This window comes from Spermophilus citellus (genome assembly GCF_964194105.1).
Source record: "Spermophilus citellus genome assembly, chromosome: 1".
Taxonomy (NCBI): Eukaryota; Metazoa; Chordata; class Mammalia; order Rodentia; family Sciuridae; genus Spermophilus; species Spermophilus citellus.
Genome location: NC_138182.1, coordinates 226,407,907 through 226,426,413, shown reverse-complemented (window position 1 = coordinate 226,426,413; position 18,507 = coordinate 226,407,907). Strand labels below are relative to the sequence as shown.

The 18,507-nt window shown below is 38.5% G+C and overlaps 1 protein-coding gene across 1 annotated transcript in view; it reads left to right on the top strand.

Moving 5' to 3' along the window:
• The window catches only part of MRPS27 (mitochondrial ribosomal protein S27), a 97,181-nt gene that overhangs the window by 67,142 nt on the left and 11,532 nt on the right, over positions 1-18,507 (top strand). The window contains exons 5-7 of the mRNA XM_081310513.1: positions 12,765-12,879; positions 15,103-15,181; positions 16,999-17,114. Of these exons, the coding sequence (XP_081166639.1) occupies positions 12,765-12,879; positions 15,103-15,181; positions 16,999-17,114 (310 nt within the window). The remainder of the gene's footprint in view (positions 1-12,764; positions 12,880-15,102; positions 15,182-16,998; positions 17,115-18,507) is intronic.

Here is an 18,507-nt window from a genome sequence, read left to right as displayed (position 1 = left end):
AACAGGGTTCTTGACCCCTGTGGGGGGGCAAAGATACCAGGCTGAGGCAGTAGCTTGTGCAGTGGCTTTCCTTTGTTGCTCATTTCCTGTATTTCCCAGCTTTGGACGGAGACATGTTCTACACGGGTACCTAGTTTCTCCTGAGATCTTCCTGAAGCACAGGTCTGAGCCATGAGCAGTGTTTGGCACTTCTCTTTTGAGTGGTTCAATTTATCTTCTGTTGTCATTCACATTCCTAGTTTTCTACTCTAAACAGAGGCTGGTGGACACTGAGCTGCCACATGGCTCCAGATACAAGCTCTGTTGTATTATAACTGCCTTCCGAGCTGTGGAAGCTAGTCTGAGGGCAGAAGAACACTAATGGGTAAACTAATTCCTCACTAGATCACATACATCCTTCTCTGTTCCGAGCCTTTCTCTATCATAGATAACATCCAGAACCCTGCTACCAGTCATCGACTGACTAACACAGCCCTACTCTGATTGGTTTTGAGCCTTTGTAATTGTAAAAGCCTTTTTGTTCTCCCCTTGGCTTTGCCCTCCAGCTTCTCCTGTGAGACAGTCTCCAGAAGAATGAGAGCGCAAGGGACTCTTTACCCTCTTACTGACTTTGTTCTTCCTACTTTGTGCCTAATAGCAATCAGGCATTTGCTGTATATATGTACCCAGCACTCAGTAAGCCATCTACCATATAGATGAAAAGAGTCCTAAGAGCTCACATTTAATTCCGTGGCCCTATGCATGTGGCTACATCGGCTGCTCTGTCCAGTGTTTCTGAAATCACCACATGCCAGGCATTGTGCTCAGCAGTTTACATGCTTTATCTCCTTAATCCTCATATCAATCTAGAAGTGGGTACCATTTTATTTTCATTTTACAGAACAGGCTCCATAGTCAGTTTCCTGAGGTTATAATGTAGGAACAAGTTCCATCTAATGTCAACTCTTGTACCTTAATAATTCTCTATTACCAAAAACAGTGGGTCCCCAGCATGGCACCTTTAAGAGGTGGGGCATAGTGAGAGGTCCTTAGGTCATGAGAAACATCCTCAAAAGGCATTCTGGGGCTGCTGGTGTAATAGCCCCATGGTAGTATGCATGCTTAGTATATGGAAGACTCTGGGCTCAATCCCCACTAGCACAGTGAAGGGGGGGGGGAGGAAAAAAGTTGGGTAGAGAGATCATGGGATCCAGTTTAGCTCTGCCTCTCTCTGCTTCCTGGTTCCATATGTGAACTGTCTGCTCCACCACATGTTCACATCATAATTTTATGACATCACCAAACCAATAAGGTCACCCCATCTTAGACTTGAACCTCCAGAGCTATAACCAAAATGAACCTCCCTTTACTTCATAAGCAGCCTGCTTCAGCTATTTCATTGTAGTAAGGAGAAAGCTGACTAATACACCTAGCCTTGGAAAGGGCACCGATCCAGATATAATGCCATCGAGCACTTAATCAAATAGACTATTGTAATAATATATGTGAATATTTCTACCCTCCTTAGTTCCAAAAAGGATTAGAAGCTGTCAGAATGTTTGCCTAATTTTCATAATAACCCAGTGATTTAAGGTTACTATGAATGACAAAACTACTTCTCAGGATAAATTATTTAGCCAAGTCAATAAGTGAGTCAGAGCCAGGTTCTGCTTCAATAGAGCAGCGCTGCATCCGAGATGTCCTGGTGGTGGTGCCTCTGAGTTTCCACTGTAAAGGTGGAGTCAGTCCTCCCTCATGTCTGAGCCAACAGTCATTTTGTTGCTTCTGTACCTGACCTTGTGCCCCTGGAGAAGCACACGTTATGTGGTTTGGCTCAGCTCTGTCAGTCAGGCCCTTGAATGCAAAAGCAAAAGCACATGTACCTTAAAGTAACCCAGGTTCAAAACTTGCATGAGAATGGCAGACATCAACTTTCTTCCTCTGGAAAGTGAAAGGAGGAGAGTCCAGCTTTATTTTAGATATAGTGCCCCCACACACACATAGATAGATAGATAGATAGATAGATAGATAGATAGATAGATAGATAGATAGATAGAAGAATTTGGATTCTTGTTTCTACTGACCTGATTTTTTTAATGTTGTATAAATTAAAAATTGCTTATGATTCTTGCAAAACGATCTTTGAAGCTTGTAGCTGATCCAAAAAATGCTTGATTTTTAATAATGCAAATCCAGCTTCATAGCAGGCAAAGAACACATTTATTATTCATCTTTGTCACTTAGTACCCAGCATAAATGATGCCTTGATTTGGTAGGTTGACAAATGAGTGGAAGTGGAAGAGAGCAGCTTTGCCCTCATCAGATGCTTCATTTTGTTGTAAGAAGTCATTCCATATAAGGTCCACAAGTAGAACTATTCTTTCTCTAGTTTAATATTCAGCTTTTCCTTGATGTTATTCAATGTTTTAAAAAAGAGAAAGACAATAAAAAAGCTTCCCTACTTTTTTTACTTATTTATTTATTTTTGTCTGAAATAAATGAGGGGAGACTTGTACCTGTTCCTGGGGCTGTATGGGTTGTAGCAGACTTGTAGGGTAGACGGCCTCCATGATGCCATGCTTGAAATTCCACTTAACATGCACTTGCAAGGGACAAGCCCCACCCCTTCCTGCTTGGTGTAATTGTCCAGCATTGTGAGCTAATGATGTTTAGGAAGCAAGGGAAGCAAAGGTATTTTCGTAGCTTATTTCTTCTTCCCCTCCCACAGAGTGCAGCCATGGTCTGACATATGATCAATGAGCCCAGCCCTTTTTAGGATGCAGAAGATGCCTCCCTGTGTCTGTGGCTCACAATGGCAAACAATAGACACTTCTGCAATGATATTTTGCCTCCCTGGTGTTCAAATTTCTTCAGTTAAGCCTGTCTGGAATCTGTTTAACCATTACCCACCAAAGCCTTTTCTTCTTCTTCTCCTTCTCCTCCTCCTCCTCTCTTTCTTTTTTCTTTCTTTCTTCCTCCCCCCCCCCAATAATATAAAAGGGGTGAAGGTGGAGGATTGGAACAAGGGAGGGAAAGACTGTATTTTTGCCAAGGAGCTCTCTCTTCTTTCCCTATGACTCATACTTAGAAAAGCAGAGGGACTTTGGAAAGCTGCCTGTAGTCACATTGAGGCAACTCTCCTGGCACTTTTAGACATTGTTTTAATCTTCTCAGGCAATAAAAGATGTTTTTCAAATTGTTCATTCCCTTTTTCTGGGCCAACCTAAGAGCTTTTGTTTTGCTGAGGCATGGTGTTTTATGGAAAATTCACCAGCCAGAACAGATGAACTCAGACCTTTGTATTGGCTTATTTCTAAAGAAACAGCTCTTCCATATTCAAAATTTATAACCATTCTTTCTTATGATTGTTAAAGTACCAGCCCTTAGCCTTTTTACAACTTGAAGCTTACATTTGGTCAGTTTCATTTTAAAATACTAGTTTGGGTTTGGTTAGTTAGAGGAATTGTCTAGTAAATATAGTCATTCTGTTTTTGTTTTTGGTTTTTTTGTTTGTTTGTTTGTTTTTTAACCATTGGGCAACACAAGAAAGCAAATGGGGACTGGGAGCAGAGCATAGGTCACTGGGTCACGGTGTTAGTCAACTTTCTGTTACTATAACAAATACCTGTGGTAATTAATTTATAAAGAAAAAGGGTTTATTCTTACTCACAGTTTTTATAGTCCTTAATTTCTAGTCCTTAATCACGTGGAGGCATTGCTTTTTGAGACCTTGTCTCAAAAAATAAAAGATCTGGGGTATAGCACAGTGGTAGAGCACCCCAGTACCTCAAAAATAATAATTAAATGTACTTGAGGGACTTTGAATTTACCTTTTTTTGATTGTATCATTGCATATTAAAATTTTAGATGCCAGCTTACAGGCTCTGCTATCCCCATAATAATCTACTTTCTGAAGTAGGTGGCAGGATATTCACATGGTGGGGGAATGGAGGTTACTGGAATGGAATAGAATCAGATATGAAATGAATGATAGTTTGTTTGACTTCAAGTTGTTATTCACTCATTTGTATTGCTGCATTGTGCTGGTTTAATAAAAACTTGTTATTGGCTGGTATTTAAATGAGTGGATACAAGGTCATTATTCTTTAGAATCATTAAATTTAATCGCTAGAAGGAGATTTCAGGGGCCTGGTGTATATACTGTGTGTGAAAACATACTACACGGGCCAAACAAAATTATCCGAACACTAGACTACACCAGGCCCCACATCTTTGTCCCCTTCCTCTGCCATCATCTTTGGTCTCCTCTTGCATTGTACAAAACAGGCAGCATTTCCTCCTGGCTTTGGCTTTATAGTCAGGATGATACTTCAAAACTGGAAGTGGATTACTGTTTCAAATATAAATAATACTCATGAATTTCAATATACATTATTGATATTTATAAATCTTAGCGTTGCCAAATTATCAAGCACTTACAGATGTAGGACACAAAATGATAGGAAACATGTCCCCTGCCTTTTAAGAGCTTAAAGGCTTAATAGGGGAGTCAGTAGCATTACAGAAATAGAAACTAGCTCTGAACTTGTGGGTTGTATAACTGGAAGGAAGTCCAATGTCCAGTCTTACTTTTGCTATAAACAAAAAATTCTTAGAGATTCGACTTTTTAATATATAAGAGAATCAGAATGTTTAAAACATTGAGATGCTTTTTATTTAAAAGAAAAAATCTTATTCTTAAGAAATCCAGATTAGTGCTGAGCCTCTCTTCCCTCAGAAACACCCCTAAAGAAATCCATAATCTCACACAAATACACATAAATCTGCTCAAAGTGGCTTGCTTCTCTGCTTCATATGCGAGTGCTGCATCTCCTGGGCCAGGCTCTTTTCCTGCTCATTTCTCTTATGGCAGACCTAATCCTCACAACTTCACTAAGCCTAGAATACCTCAGAAATACTGCATTTTATTTCTGTTTTATTCCTTTGTTTTCCTTTCTCACTTCCCTTCCCTCAAAATTAGTCAGATGTACTAATGATTAATGGATATATGTTATTTTCCTGTCTTAGTCATGATTCATAATTTTACAGAAACTCTTTGAGTTTTTAGCCTGAGCCTTTGTAGACATCAGGAAATATCTATATCTTTTTGAAACTAGTTTATTCATGGCTCATAGGTTTCCTACTCAAAACCAAAAATATTTCCCTATCTCTGCCTAAATCAAGCAATCCAAAAACTTCATATGCTTTTATAAAGAGGATTAGTTCTAAGATCTAATTTTTCTCAACTTCCTGCTTTTCCTAGCCAAAGGCCCTCTCCTGTTAGCCCAGCCTTAGCCTGCTGGGACTGTTCCTAGCCCAGAACCTAACCGTGAGCCAGTGTGTGTGCATCTTCAGAGTGACCAAAGAAGTCCCAGCAGGGGATTCTGGGTGCACTTTCACTAACTGTCAGTTGGTGGCCACAAAGACAGCCATTTCTGCTTTTAGTACCATCACAAGGAAGGCACCTCAATAATCTGTAAATACTTCTTTCTTCTCCCATTCTCCCCACAAACACTCTTCCCAGTTTATCCACATACTTTGGCTTTTAAAGGCTGATAAAGTCATGTTCCAGGCCTCAGGCAACAAGCAACCAGCTTCATTCTGACTGGCTCCTTCATAAACCTTGGAAGTGAGAAAGAGCAACTGAGACCGACTAAGGGTCCAACTATGGGTGATTTTTTTCCTGTATCAGAAAAGGAGAGATGTCTTTTTAGATTAGAGTTAGGGGAAATTGATAGATCACCAGGGATAGAATATAAAACCCTGTGCCTACCACAGGTGGCTACTTGGTAAGTGCACATTTCATGAATAAGGTATATGTCTCCTGGATTGAGAAAGGTAGATCTGACAAAACAGAAGAGAGAATGATTTGACCATGTGTGTTCCATTTGTGATTGAGTTCTGTACTATGGGAGGACATGGGGACTAGGTGTATTTCTCCTGGAGTAGTTTCTACTATGTCATAGTACACTAGTGTGTTTCCAGGTGAGATGCCAGTGGCCTCATTTTTAAGCCCTGGGCCTGAAAAATTCAGATTCAGATATCTAACAAGTCCCTCTTTTATCCATCTTCATTTCAAAAAATGTGTTATTATGCTGCATTCATTTAGCACTTCGAATTTGCAGGATATTATGCCTGTGTTCTTCTCTACTTAAAATCCACTTACTTATCACCCTTTTTAGAATGACAGGCAGGGATACCAGAAGGTCTAAGGACTGTATATAGAACTCAAAACTACTTGAAAACTGGGTTTTAATTTTTTTCAAATTCTTTTTGGAAAATGCCAGAATATAGATTGTAAACCTACCAACAGAATTTTTAGAATGCTGGAACTCTTCTCATGTCTTGATTAGAGTGGTGGCCATTCAGCTGGATGCATTTGCTAAAACATGTAGAACTACAAGACTGAAAAGTATGCATGTCATTGTATGTCCATTGTATTTCTGTAAATCTGACCTTAAAAATGAAAAATATTAGAGATCTATAATATAAAGATGAAATTTGGTCATTTACTGCATTTTCACCACTTACAAATATATGTGACTGGAGTATACTCAGTAGTAGGTTGTATGCTTAGGATGTTCAAGGCCCTGGCTCAGCCCCAAGCACAAGCATATGTATAAAATTTTTCTATTATCATTTTTTTGTTGTTTTATTTTAAGGATTTTTAATATGTGGGTGTATCTTATATTTTTAAAGAAAGACAGTTTTATTTACATTGTGGGGTAGATAGTAAATTAATTGAAAAGATTCAAGGCCAGACTGATTGACCTTTGGTGGATTGTTGGGGGGAGTAGTCCTGGCATTTGGTGCATTTATTTAGTGCAGGCTTAATAAATGTTTGTTGAAAATCAAAATTAACTGAAATTCCTCTTTAAGAATCTGGAGCCAAGTGTGGTGATGCACCTATAATCCCAACAACTCAGGAAGCTGAGGCAGGAGGATCACAAGTTCAAGGCCAGCCTCAACGTCTTAATAAGACCCTATCTCAAAATAAAAAGGACTAGGGATGTAACTCAGTATTAATGCACTTCTAGGTTCAATGACCAGTACCCAGAGAGTGGGTGGAGGGAGAGAATAAATCTGGGATTTAAAGCAGCAAAAAGATTTTAGTCAATAATACTGATTGTTAGTTGGGGCTTTCATTATCTTTTTAATTATCTTTTTAGAAGGAGAAAGTGGGTAGCAATGATTGAATTAGATTCTGGTTTAGTCACATGACTCTCGCTCTTTGGTTCAAAGAAGCACTCAACCCTTTTGACAGTTGTACACTTGCTTCATTGATAGCGTTCCCAGTCCTCACTACAGGCTTTAGAGCCAGCTGCTTTTCTTCTTGGCAATCTTGCTTTCCTCCTACCCTGACCCCCCCTCTCCCTTCCCCGTATACACCCAGCTCAGTGGCTGAGGTTCCCATCTGGAAAGCCTGTTGCCACAGGATACAGAATTCACTAGGGAAGAAGGAAAGCTGCATGTGTGTGGCTAAGCTTGGTGGCTGTCATAATCAGATAAACAGTGTGGAAAGCTTGCTCACTCATGTGGAAGAGGCAGTGTTGCAGCTAAGTGGTGAAGCTGCTGGGCTCCAGGCTCTGTCTGGCATTTGTACATGAGGCCTGCTCAGCCTGGAGCATTTTTATTTGTGATCCTAGATGAGCATTGCCACTTTTTCCATTCAATAGTAATAAACCTTCATTTGAACCCCATGGTAGAACAGCTATACCTACTTTTTAAAAAATATATATTTTTAGTTATATGTGAACACAATACCTTTATTTATTTTATGTCGTGTCAAGGATTGAACCCAGTGCCTCACACATGCTAAGCAAGTGCTCTACCACTGAGCCACATCCCCAGCCCCTATATCCTACTTTAAAAAAAGTAAACGATGAATTTGATCCCAAATAAGAAATCCCCTGTGACATTCACACCCTGTAAGGGCCTTTCTATAATATTACAGCAAATTTCTAGTATTTTTTCTTTTCACTCTTTAGACAGTGTTTTTTTTTTTTTTTTTGTGTGTGTGTGTGTGTGTGTGTGGTGGTGGTGGTGGTGGTGATCCCAGGGCCTCACACATGCTAGGCAAGTGCTCTACCACCGAGCTACATCCCCTCTTTTCATTCTTGACCTCTAATGACCTCCCTTCTCTTCTGAGAAAATGTTAAAATATCCAAAACTTCCACTCCCATGTCCATTTTGCAGGCAATGATTCTGCACTTCTGCCTTTCTGGCGGCATCAGTTGTCAAAAAACAGAATGCAGGCCAATGCCCTGAACAGCTCTACAAATGACCTGATTTGGGAAGAGATGAAGCTTCTCAGTTCCTGGCATTGGTTGGCCATGATTGGGCCTCCTAGGCAAGCTTTGGCTTCACCTAGAAACCCTACTTCACTCTGGGGAGAGATCTCTTCTCCCATGGATACCAATTCTTAAGAACCAGAGCTAGAGCTGGGGTGTGCACTTCTTCCATCTGTCTTCCTTCCTCCAAGAAATACACAGGTCTTTAGAATTGTTCTAAGTTTACTCACATTTTATAAGCTGGAAACTCAGAGTGGCTCTTGCCTTCATGAACACATCATTGGGGTTATTTAGGTTGCATTTGTTTATCTTTTCCACACTCACGGTTTGCCTGTCTTGGCAGTCTGCTGTCCTAGGCAATAATAAAGCTTTTGTCGAGGTGAGCCAACAGCTGATGGCATGGGGCACAGAGGGGACTCCTACAGTGGCCGTCTGTAATCTGCCAGGCTGGTGGTCGGAGCAGGCAAGAACAAAAGCTAGTCTGTTTGCAGGCAAATTGGAAACTCATTGTGTTAGTTGTGTTCTTCTCTCATTGCCTTTCTCCTGGCTGAAAGTAAGAGTGCTCAGCCAGCAGTCCAGAGATTGATCCAGGCCAAGTCCCCATCCAGAGTCTACCTGCCTCTTGCAGAACTGAGAGTTAGAAAAGGGCCCACATTTATCCATGTGAACTGCTTATGAAGTTTTTGACCCTGGAATTTTTCCCACACTCACCAACCAAAATTCAACCCTAACTTGGCCCAGTGTTTTTCTGGTTTATGTTCCATATAGCTACTCACATAAGTTCCCTAATTTCTCTTTTTAACACTGCTTGGGGGTTAGAGAAGAGTTTACTTGTTGCCTGACTGGCATGAATTGCACTTTGGGCAGCATGTTTCATAATACGTGTATGTTGATTCTTATTCCTGATTTGAAGTGAGTTTGTTTTTGTGGTAGTGGGGATGAAACCTGGCACATGCTGGGCGAGTGCTCAACCACTATGCTGCATCCCCAGCCCCACTCATTTCCTAATTTGACATACTGTTGGCAGTTGCTTGAAAACGTCCTCTACATTTGCTGTCATATGGATTGTTAGGTCTTAGAGAGCAGAGGTCATACAGGTAGCCATGCCTGAACTATCCTGATAAACCTCTTCAAGGACTACTATACAGAGATGATTATGAGTAACTTTCTTTTTAGACTTCTAAGAATAAAGTATGAGAAGAAAAGACTTTTGAGAAGAAAATTATTTTCTGTTCTTCCATGTGTTGAAGTTTGCCTTAGAAAGTTAACAAATGTCTTTAAATAAATTTTCATTTGAGCTTTAAAGGTCTATAGCTAGGTTCTCACTGTCATCTTTGTTATAAGTCTAAAAATAACCTGCTGATCATGAATAAGAGGTTTTTGGTTGGATATAGTCATGAATAGTCATAAGTCTGGGCAACAAAATGTGTTGGTCACTGAGACATCCTAAGGCAGAAGGTTAGGTTGAAAATGAGGATTAGGTCTAAAGTACTTGGGTAGAGGAGGAAATTGGCATTTTTAATTTTGGTTTGTCTTAAAATGAAAAATAGATTAAATCTAATAACCATTATAACAAAAATCCTTTAGCATCTAGTGGTCCCCTTGGTCTTTGGCACTTTACTCCCCACCTTGTATTATTGTTAAATAAATACATGTGTATGGGTTTTTGTTGTTGTTGTTGTTTTGTTTTGGTACCAGGGATTGAGCCCCAGGGCACTGTACCACTGAACTTTACCAGCAACCCTTTTTATTTTTTTTAAAGACAGGGTCTTGCTAAGTTTCTGAGGGTCTCACTAAATTTCTGAGGGTGACCCTGAACTTGATCCTTCTGCCTTGGCCTCCTGAGTTGCTAGCATTATAGCTGGGTTCCACTGCACCTGGCATGTGTATATTCTTTTTGTAATGAGGCCTCATATGGGGCATTTACTATTCCTTATACATACTATAGATGTTAGCAAAATCATCAGTACATAATAGCATTTAATACCAATGTTGATTGAAGCTGTTTTTTTATTCACTGAAAATCTATGGACCAAGAATTGTGAGGCCCGAGTCACATGGAGCAAGTCAATTGATTCCCTAATTACCAAGGGAGTTTACCAAGGGAGTATCACTATCATAGGGGCCATGCACCTGATATTGCACTTGACATTTTTCCTTTAAATATAAAAGTTGGTTCTAATGTAGCTAGGTGGTAGAACATTTGCCTAGCATGCACACAGCCCAGGGTTTAATCCTCAGAACCACAAAAATGTTAAAGAATAAATGAAAGAAACTACATTGGCCAATGCACTTGTTTGTTTTTGTGGTGCTAGGGATTGAACCTAGGGGTGGTCTACCACTTAGCTACACTCAGCCCTTTTATTTTTTATTTTGAGACAGGTCTCACTAAGTTGCCCAGATAGCCTCAAACTTTCAAGCCTTGGCCTCAGCCTCCCAAGTCACTGGAATTAAAAGCATGTGCCACCAAGCCCAACTGGCCAGTACATCTTACACTTTCAAAATTTTAAGAGTAACAAGGAAAAGGAATCAAACAGTTCAGCTATTGATTTGAAAATGAAAGAGAAAACATGAAATACTGAAAGTTGTATTTTGTGGTTTCTATTCAGAAGATCTCATTAGAACTTGTATCTAGGGCACCTACACAATGCTTTTCTCTGGTCAGGGAACTCTTAATCATGAACTTAATTTGACATATTTTTATCTTTCAGATTTTAAGAGAGCTAATTATAAAGAGAAAAATTATAATGAAAGAGACATTTTCCAGCCAAAACTAAGATATTAGAAAAAGAAATAGGAAAAACTGGGGAGGGCTACATGATCATAATTCTGTAAAACATCTTCAGATCTTATTTTGCCAAACATCTCACCAGAGAACTAATAAATAGCCTAAATTAAATACTAGTTCTCACTTCCTCCCCTTTTTTCAGCTTTTACTTTGGCACCTATTCAGAACAAAACTATCCCAGTGGCAGATGGCAGGAAAGAGCGTGTGGCAGATTGAGTAATCAGCCTCTTAAAAATGCTAGTATTAGCCTGTGTCCTCAGCTCTTGAATATGGCACAAAATACTTTAGCTCCAAGTTTATTTATTTTTTCTTTTTTTTTTTTTTTTTTTTTCAGTCTGTACTGGGAATTGAACCTAGAGCCTCTTCAATGCTAGATCATTCCTTCTTTTTTAAAAAGATTTTGAGCCAGGCTGGTGGTACACACCATAATCCTACTTACTTGGGAGTCTGAGGCAAAAGGATCACAAGCTCAAGGGCAAAGTGGGCAACTTAGTAAGACCCTATCTCAGAATTTTAAAAAGGCTAAGAAAGAAGTTCACTGTATGAGTGCCCCTGGGTTCAGTCTCAGTACTCGAAAAGAGTTTTAATTTTTGTGGAACCCAGAGATCACCCTACTTCCTGATGGTTAAAAGCCCATGTGGGAACTTAAGACATGATATGAGATAGGAAAATCCATCTTAATCAAAACATATTAACAAAAAGAGTGAGTACAAAGCCCTGGATACAGCCTCCTCACATTCCTTGCTCTACTCCAGCTTGATTTTTTGTCATAGAGCCTGAGGAGCAAGAAGCAGCTTCCACCCAGGTGTTAGCAATGTATGTGCACTGAGGCAAGGGCTGCATTCCCAATTCCTTTGTGGTATTGCTCCGTGTATACCTCATCTTACTGTTGGACTGGTGCACACCTCATCTTCAGCTGTTTAGAACTTGTGGAACCACTAGGGAGCTGGGGAGGCAAGAAGAAACAGACCAAAGGGCTAGAATGGAGTTGTGAAGAAGATGGTGGGTTGTGGATCATGAAGGACATGAAAGTTCAAATTGGCTTGTCCTTCTTCTCCTCCTTCTTCTCCTTCTTCCTCTTCCTCCTCCTCTTCTCTAAATTTCTATTTTTCTTTTTTTGTGCTCATCTGCTTTAAAACTTAAAATATGAGCATCAGCTTCACATCTCCTTTGTATTTACATACTGCCATGGTTAATAGAGTATGTTCTCCAAATAATGTCTTGTAAATATCATATTAAAATGTTGAAGCAGAGGTACTAAATAAGGATTTTTTTTTTTTAATGCCAGGTATTGAACTCAGGGCCTTGCCCACTAAGCCACATCCTCACCCCTATTTTGTATTTATTTAGATGCAGGGTCTCATTAAGTTACTTAGTGCCTCGATTTTGCTGAGGCTGGCTTTGAACTCACAATCCCCCTGCCTCAGCCTTCCGAGCTGCTCGAATTACAGGTGTACGCCATTGCGCCCGGCAGGAATGAAATTTTTTATAAATTCTTATTTATTATGTTGCCTCCTCTTTCCTGCGTCAGACTTATAATTAATGAGTTTCAACTTCAAATTTATATCATCTGTTGACGTATAACTTTTGGTCACATTGAGTGCACTGAGTAAATATCTAAGAGAAGACCTGCTGATGAAAGATGTATTTTGATTCTGACATTTAAGAGGTGACACCAGTTTTCTTTCTTCTTGTGCTTTATTTAGATTTCGACATAGTCCCAACTGCTGGTACCTAAGAGATTGGACTATCCACACTTGGATTAGACAGTGTCTAAAATATGGTGCAGAAGACAAAGCTTTGTATACCCTTGTAAATAAGGTGAGTAGTTTCCTGGAGTATTTCCTGAGTTAAGAGGATATGGTGTTTGTACATGTTACAGTACAGCAAGGAATAGTACCAGAAATAACTTTTATAAATTATCTCCCCTCAAATGCCTTTTCAAAATGGGGCTGAGTGTAATCAACAAAACAAATTATAAATAAATTTTCTGTAGCTGATACTTTTCCAAGCATAGTGACTCAAGAAAGGACAGGTAAAGGTTGAAAGATAGTTCAATCAGAACAACTCTATACTGGTGGTCATTTCATTCTTTACCCTTAAGCCTAGGATTTCTTGCCTAGCTCCTTTTGATAAAGTATAGAGGGAAAATGACCAGTTTTGCTGGTGTGTCATCTCAAAGGTATTCAAACTTATCTTATACTATTTTTAAAGACTGTACTCCTAGATATTTCATCCTGTGTCTTTGCATTCTCTGACTACTGACCTCAAGCCTGAGATGAGGATCTAGGTCTTTGTTTTTTCAACTCTAATTTGAGCGAGTTGTATTAAATCAGTGATTTCCTATTCTGCCTTCCCATTAGTGTCATCCACGAATCTTTAAAAAGTATAGATTCTTATCTCTGCCCCCCAAGAATTTAATTTAATTGCTCTTAATGGGGCCTGGGCATTGGTGTGGGGTTTTTTTGTTTGTTTGTTTGTTTGTTTGTTTTAATGGTTTCTAGTTTTTTAAATAAGTGTTTAGATCAATTTTAGGTTTACAGAAAATTAAGCAGAAAGTACAGAAATTTTCCATATGTCTCCTGTCCCCATATATACTTAGCTTCCCACATAATTAACATTCTGCCCCAGTCTTTGATAAAAAAGATTAAAAAAAAATTCTGCCCCAGAGCAGTACATCTATTAGAATTGACAAACTTACATTGACAAACACGTCATTATCACACAAAGTCACTAAGGTTCATTCTTAATGTATACATTTTTTGGTTATCAACAAAATGTTCAATGATACATATCCACCATTATAGCATTGTGCTGGATAATTTGCCCTAAAAAATCCACTGTGCTCTGCCTGTTCATCCCTCATAAATATTTTTATTTTTTAAGTTTCCAGCTGATTTTAATTTATAATGAGGGTTGAGAATTACAAATCAGTTGATTTATAAGGTCTTTTTCAGCTTTAATGATTTATCATCCTAAGATAGTTTGTTTTTTTTCTGTGCCTAGGGATTAGTGCTAATTTGGATGAGTGTTTTGAGAAATACAGATCCTGCCCATGAGATACAACCTTTAAAACAGTGACTTTTAAACATTTCTCCATTTAGCACACCTGAGGCGTCCTGTGCAGCCCACCAGTGACAACAAGTTAGTTCCGCAGTGTTTCACAGTTAGGGTTTAAAAGGCTGGGGTCAGTACCTCCCATGGCAGTAAGTGTAGTTGGAAAACTTTCTCGGGTGTTTCTGGTAGGGAAGAATGGAGAGGGGGGGTTGGGGGAATTGTTAACCTATTGAAGTAAGAATGTAAAATAAATATGCAACTACAATCTAGATCAGTGGTAGTCAAACTTGAGTGTGCATGAATATCATATAAGATGCTCACTAAAGCTTCAGGTTTCTGTGCCCAGTTCCAGAAATTCTGTGGATCTGAGGCTTAGGAATCTGTATGGTTTAGGAACTCCTAGAAAATTCTGAGGTAGATGCCAAAGAGTTCACATTTATCCCTAGAATTTTATTCTTAAAGTATCTGTATATCTGATTCTCAAATACTCAGCTGCTTATAAGTACAATATCCCAGGAGGCTGGTTAGTAGCAAATATTTGCTAACATTTTTCTTGGGTCTTTAAAAGCCAGGCCAAGAACCAGAATATGCTGCACAATGTATATTTCTCTTGAGAATCTATTTTTTGCATTGTTATTCATACTTTAAAAAAAATCACTGAACCAATTAGGGGGGTATTTGATTTTTTCTTTTTATGTTGTTTTTAGCTATGGCAAGGTGTTAGAATTGAGCTTTCTCACATATCAATTGTCTTACATCAGACACCCACTAACAACTTTCTCACCCTGACCAACAGTTCTAATTACCAAACCTCATGAGTCACAGCTTCTGTTTCACTGTCAGCAGATGCTGTAAAATGATCGTCATAGGGTTTAAAGCTAATGGTGACACGTTTTATCCTGAATAATACATAGGCATTTATTACAGACTGCATTAAATTGGGATGTGTTTTTCTTTTTTTCACCTTTATTTTCATTTATATTACAGGTTCAATACGGAATTTTTCCAGATAACTTTACATTCAATTTACTGATGGATTCTTTCATAAAGAAAGAAAATTACAAAGGTAGGAAACTAAACCCAGATTCAGTTATTTATTATAGGGCTTTCAGCTTCTAAAGGGAAATATATAAATGCAGGCACTTTCCACTTTTTAGTTTCTTAATGACATCTCTTTACATCACTCTTTTAGTCAGAAAATTTTCATGTAAATATTGTCATTTAGGCAAAAAAGTTTAATATTGTCTCCTTTTTTTAATGGTTGTTAGAATAGGAAATATATTTTTTCATACTGGAGATTGAACCCAGGAGCATTCTACGTCTGAGCTACATTTCTAAAGCTTCTTTTTTAATTTTGCCTAGGCTAACCTTGAACTTGCTATTCTCCTGCCTCAGCTTTCCAAGTAGCTGGGATCCTCACTCATCTAGGATAGGAAATATAAAATACATAAATGACTACAGAGGAAATGTTAATTATACAGGTTTATCTAATTTTACTACCTAAGCTTTTTGAAATGCAGAATATAAATAAAGGATAAAGTAAATTTGATTTAATATGCATGTGTAATTTTGAATTCTGCAAGGAACAGTTGGCAGAACTTGGATTTTTTTTTTTAAAACAGATTTTTGGCCTTGGGTTCTAAAATATTATTAGTTTGTTTATTTAAAAGAAAATCTCTTCCAAGTCCTTATTTTACTAGACTCACACTAGATGACTTCCTGGTTTGCCTGCCTATCTCAGTTTCCCCATTTGCAAAAAGAATATAGATATTCATGTCTATGGCCTCCTTTAGAACCCTGACAATGTGCAGCTGGCCAGAAGCAGCTGCAAATCATGCTAACTTTGATTATGAGTATATACAAAAGCAACAGATTAACGCAGTTGAAAATAGTTACTGTACTTATGATGTGTGCAGACGTTATATTTTAAACCAATATTACCATTCTGTATTTTAACAACAAATAACTGAGGAATGGAAATTACTTGAAACTGGTTTTCTTAGCTTCTATCTGTTGTAGAATATCAAGGGAAAATAAGAATTGCTCAAGGCCTGCTCTCCTATGACCAGCTTGCATGTGAAAACAAATATGTTGTATGTTATACTCAGGGGCTTATAATTTATGAATGAGCATTTTCCTTTCCTTCTTTCAAGTCTTTTAAAACTGGATCTTACTGTCCCCTTTTATACTGATCAGTTTTCTATTGTCTTTGAAATGACACTTGGGATTTGGGATTTCCTCTGGCATTTGTCTACTTCTGCCTCACTGGAAAGGTACCAGTGCAGAGAATGGTGCTAGCAGCCCAGCTTCTCTGCCCTGCTTGTCAGGGGTGACCTTGAAAATAGATACATCTCCTTTCTGTATGCCTCAGTGCTTAATTCTGCCTCACAATTTTCAAGGCATTTTCATTTGTACTATCTTGGTAGATTGTCAACAGATCTCTTAAAGCATTTAGGGCAAATAACATTTTATCATTACAAATAACATTTTATCATTACCAAGAGAAATGAAGTGGTTTATTCAGTGTCCAGGAACATGTTGATGCTGTAGCACCTGATTTCATATTGTACAGTAAGTACAATAGAAGTTAAAGGCTTGAGAAAGACCTATTTTCCCAGGGGTGCTTTGCCATGGCACTACATACCCAGCCCTTTTTTATTATTTTAATTTTGAGACAAGATCTCACTGATTTGCTAAGAGTCTCACTATGTTGCCAACACTGGCCTTCAACTTGGAACCTTCTTGCCTCAGCCTTCCCAGTTGCTAGGATTACAGGCATGCCCTCCCACACCCAACTCTATTCTCCACTTTTAAAAAGTATTTATTGTTAAGAGATTTGGTGATGTTACTACAACTTATTTTCACTTTTATCTTCTTACCCAGATGCTTTATCTGTGGTTTTTGAGATCATGATGCAAGAAGCCTTTGAAGTGCCTTCCACCCAGCTTCTCTCCCTGTATGTTTTATACCACTGTCTGGAAAAGAAGACAGACTTCAGTGTAAGTATTCCGCACTAAAAAAGTGGTACTGAAAGCTTTAGGAAAGAGCAAGTGGTGGTTGCTTACCTAGAGGAAGTCTAGGGAAAGGTATCTGATGTGACCTTGCACGATCAGAAAAGAATGTTTATTTCTGTACCTTCTAGTTACTGGTTTGTAACAAAATGGAACTGAATGTTTTGGAGGATTTGGTTGTTTTTTTTTATTTGTTTTAGAATTTTTTTATTATTTTTTGTTTTGTTTTGCTTTTTGCAGTGCTAGGGATCAAACCTGGGGCCTCTTATATGTCAGGCAAGCACTCTTTCACTTAGCTACATCCCTAGCCCCTTGTGAATAATAGGAAACTTAACCTATGTAGAATGACTTCAGACATTCAGAAATGGGTCATTGATAAGAGCTGGACATGGACTATCAAGGAAGCAGGTGGGCAGCTACCTTTGACTACAACCTAGGGAATTAAATACCACTTGATTTGTGTCAGTATTTTTCTAAAGTTGTTCTAGGCCAGTTGTATTCTAGAAAGTTCAGAATGTCAAGCTTTTGGTCTTTGCTCTTAAATTAGGGTTTAGTCATTGTTTGTTCTTATCCTAAGTAACAATAGAAATAACAATAACTGGTATTTAAGTAGTACTTATTTTACACCAGACTGTGTGCTTGGTGTTTTAACTGTATTAGTGCCTCTCATCTTCACTCTATGCAGATAAGAAGACTAGGCCATAGAGGTGTTAAAGAATAACCACCCCGCTGGTAGGTGATGCAGCCACCCAGTATGAAGCCAGGCACTGTGGCTCTACTGTCTGCTCTTAACATCGAATGTTAAGATGTAACATCAAAACATCTTGTTGGGGGTAGGAACTGAAAAGGTGGTCTAGTCCAACTCCTATTCTAAAGAATTTATGGTATGTTATATCTTATTAGGATGAGTGTCACAGCGTATGGCATGCACCCCATTCATTATTACTTCATTAAATATATATTGAGCATCTATTCATTCCATACATTACCAAGTACCAGTTATACAAAGGTGAGCAAAGATTTTCTGCTTCCAGTCTAGTATTTTAAAACAAAATGAAACAAAACAAACATGCAAATATAAAAATATGACCATAATAAACACTATGAAGAAGTCTATGAAAGGCCTATCTTGTAGGGAGTTTTCTTTATATAGGGAGTTTTCTTCTATTTTAAACTTAAATTGGTTAGGAAGGGTTTCCTTAAGGAGATAGTTCTTGGGTTAACATGTGAAGGATAAGTGAGAATTTACACTGAAGAGGGAAAGAACAGTCTAAAAAGAGGAAATAACATGTTCCAAGGACCTGTGGCAGGAAGAACATGGTGAGAAGAAAGCGGCTGAAGGAAGATGAAGGAATGGAGGGAGGATACAGTGAGATAAAGT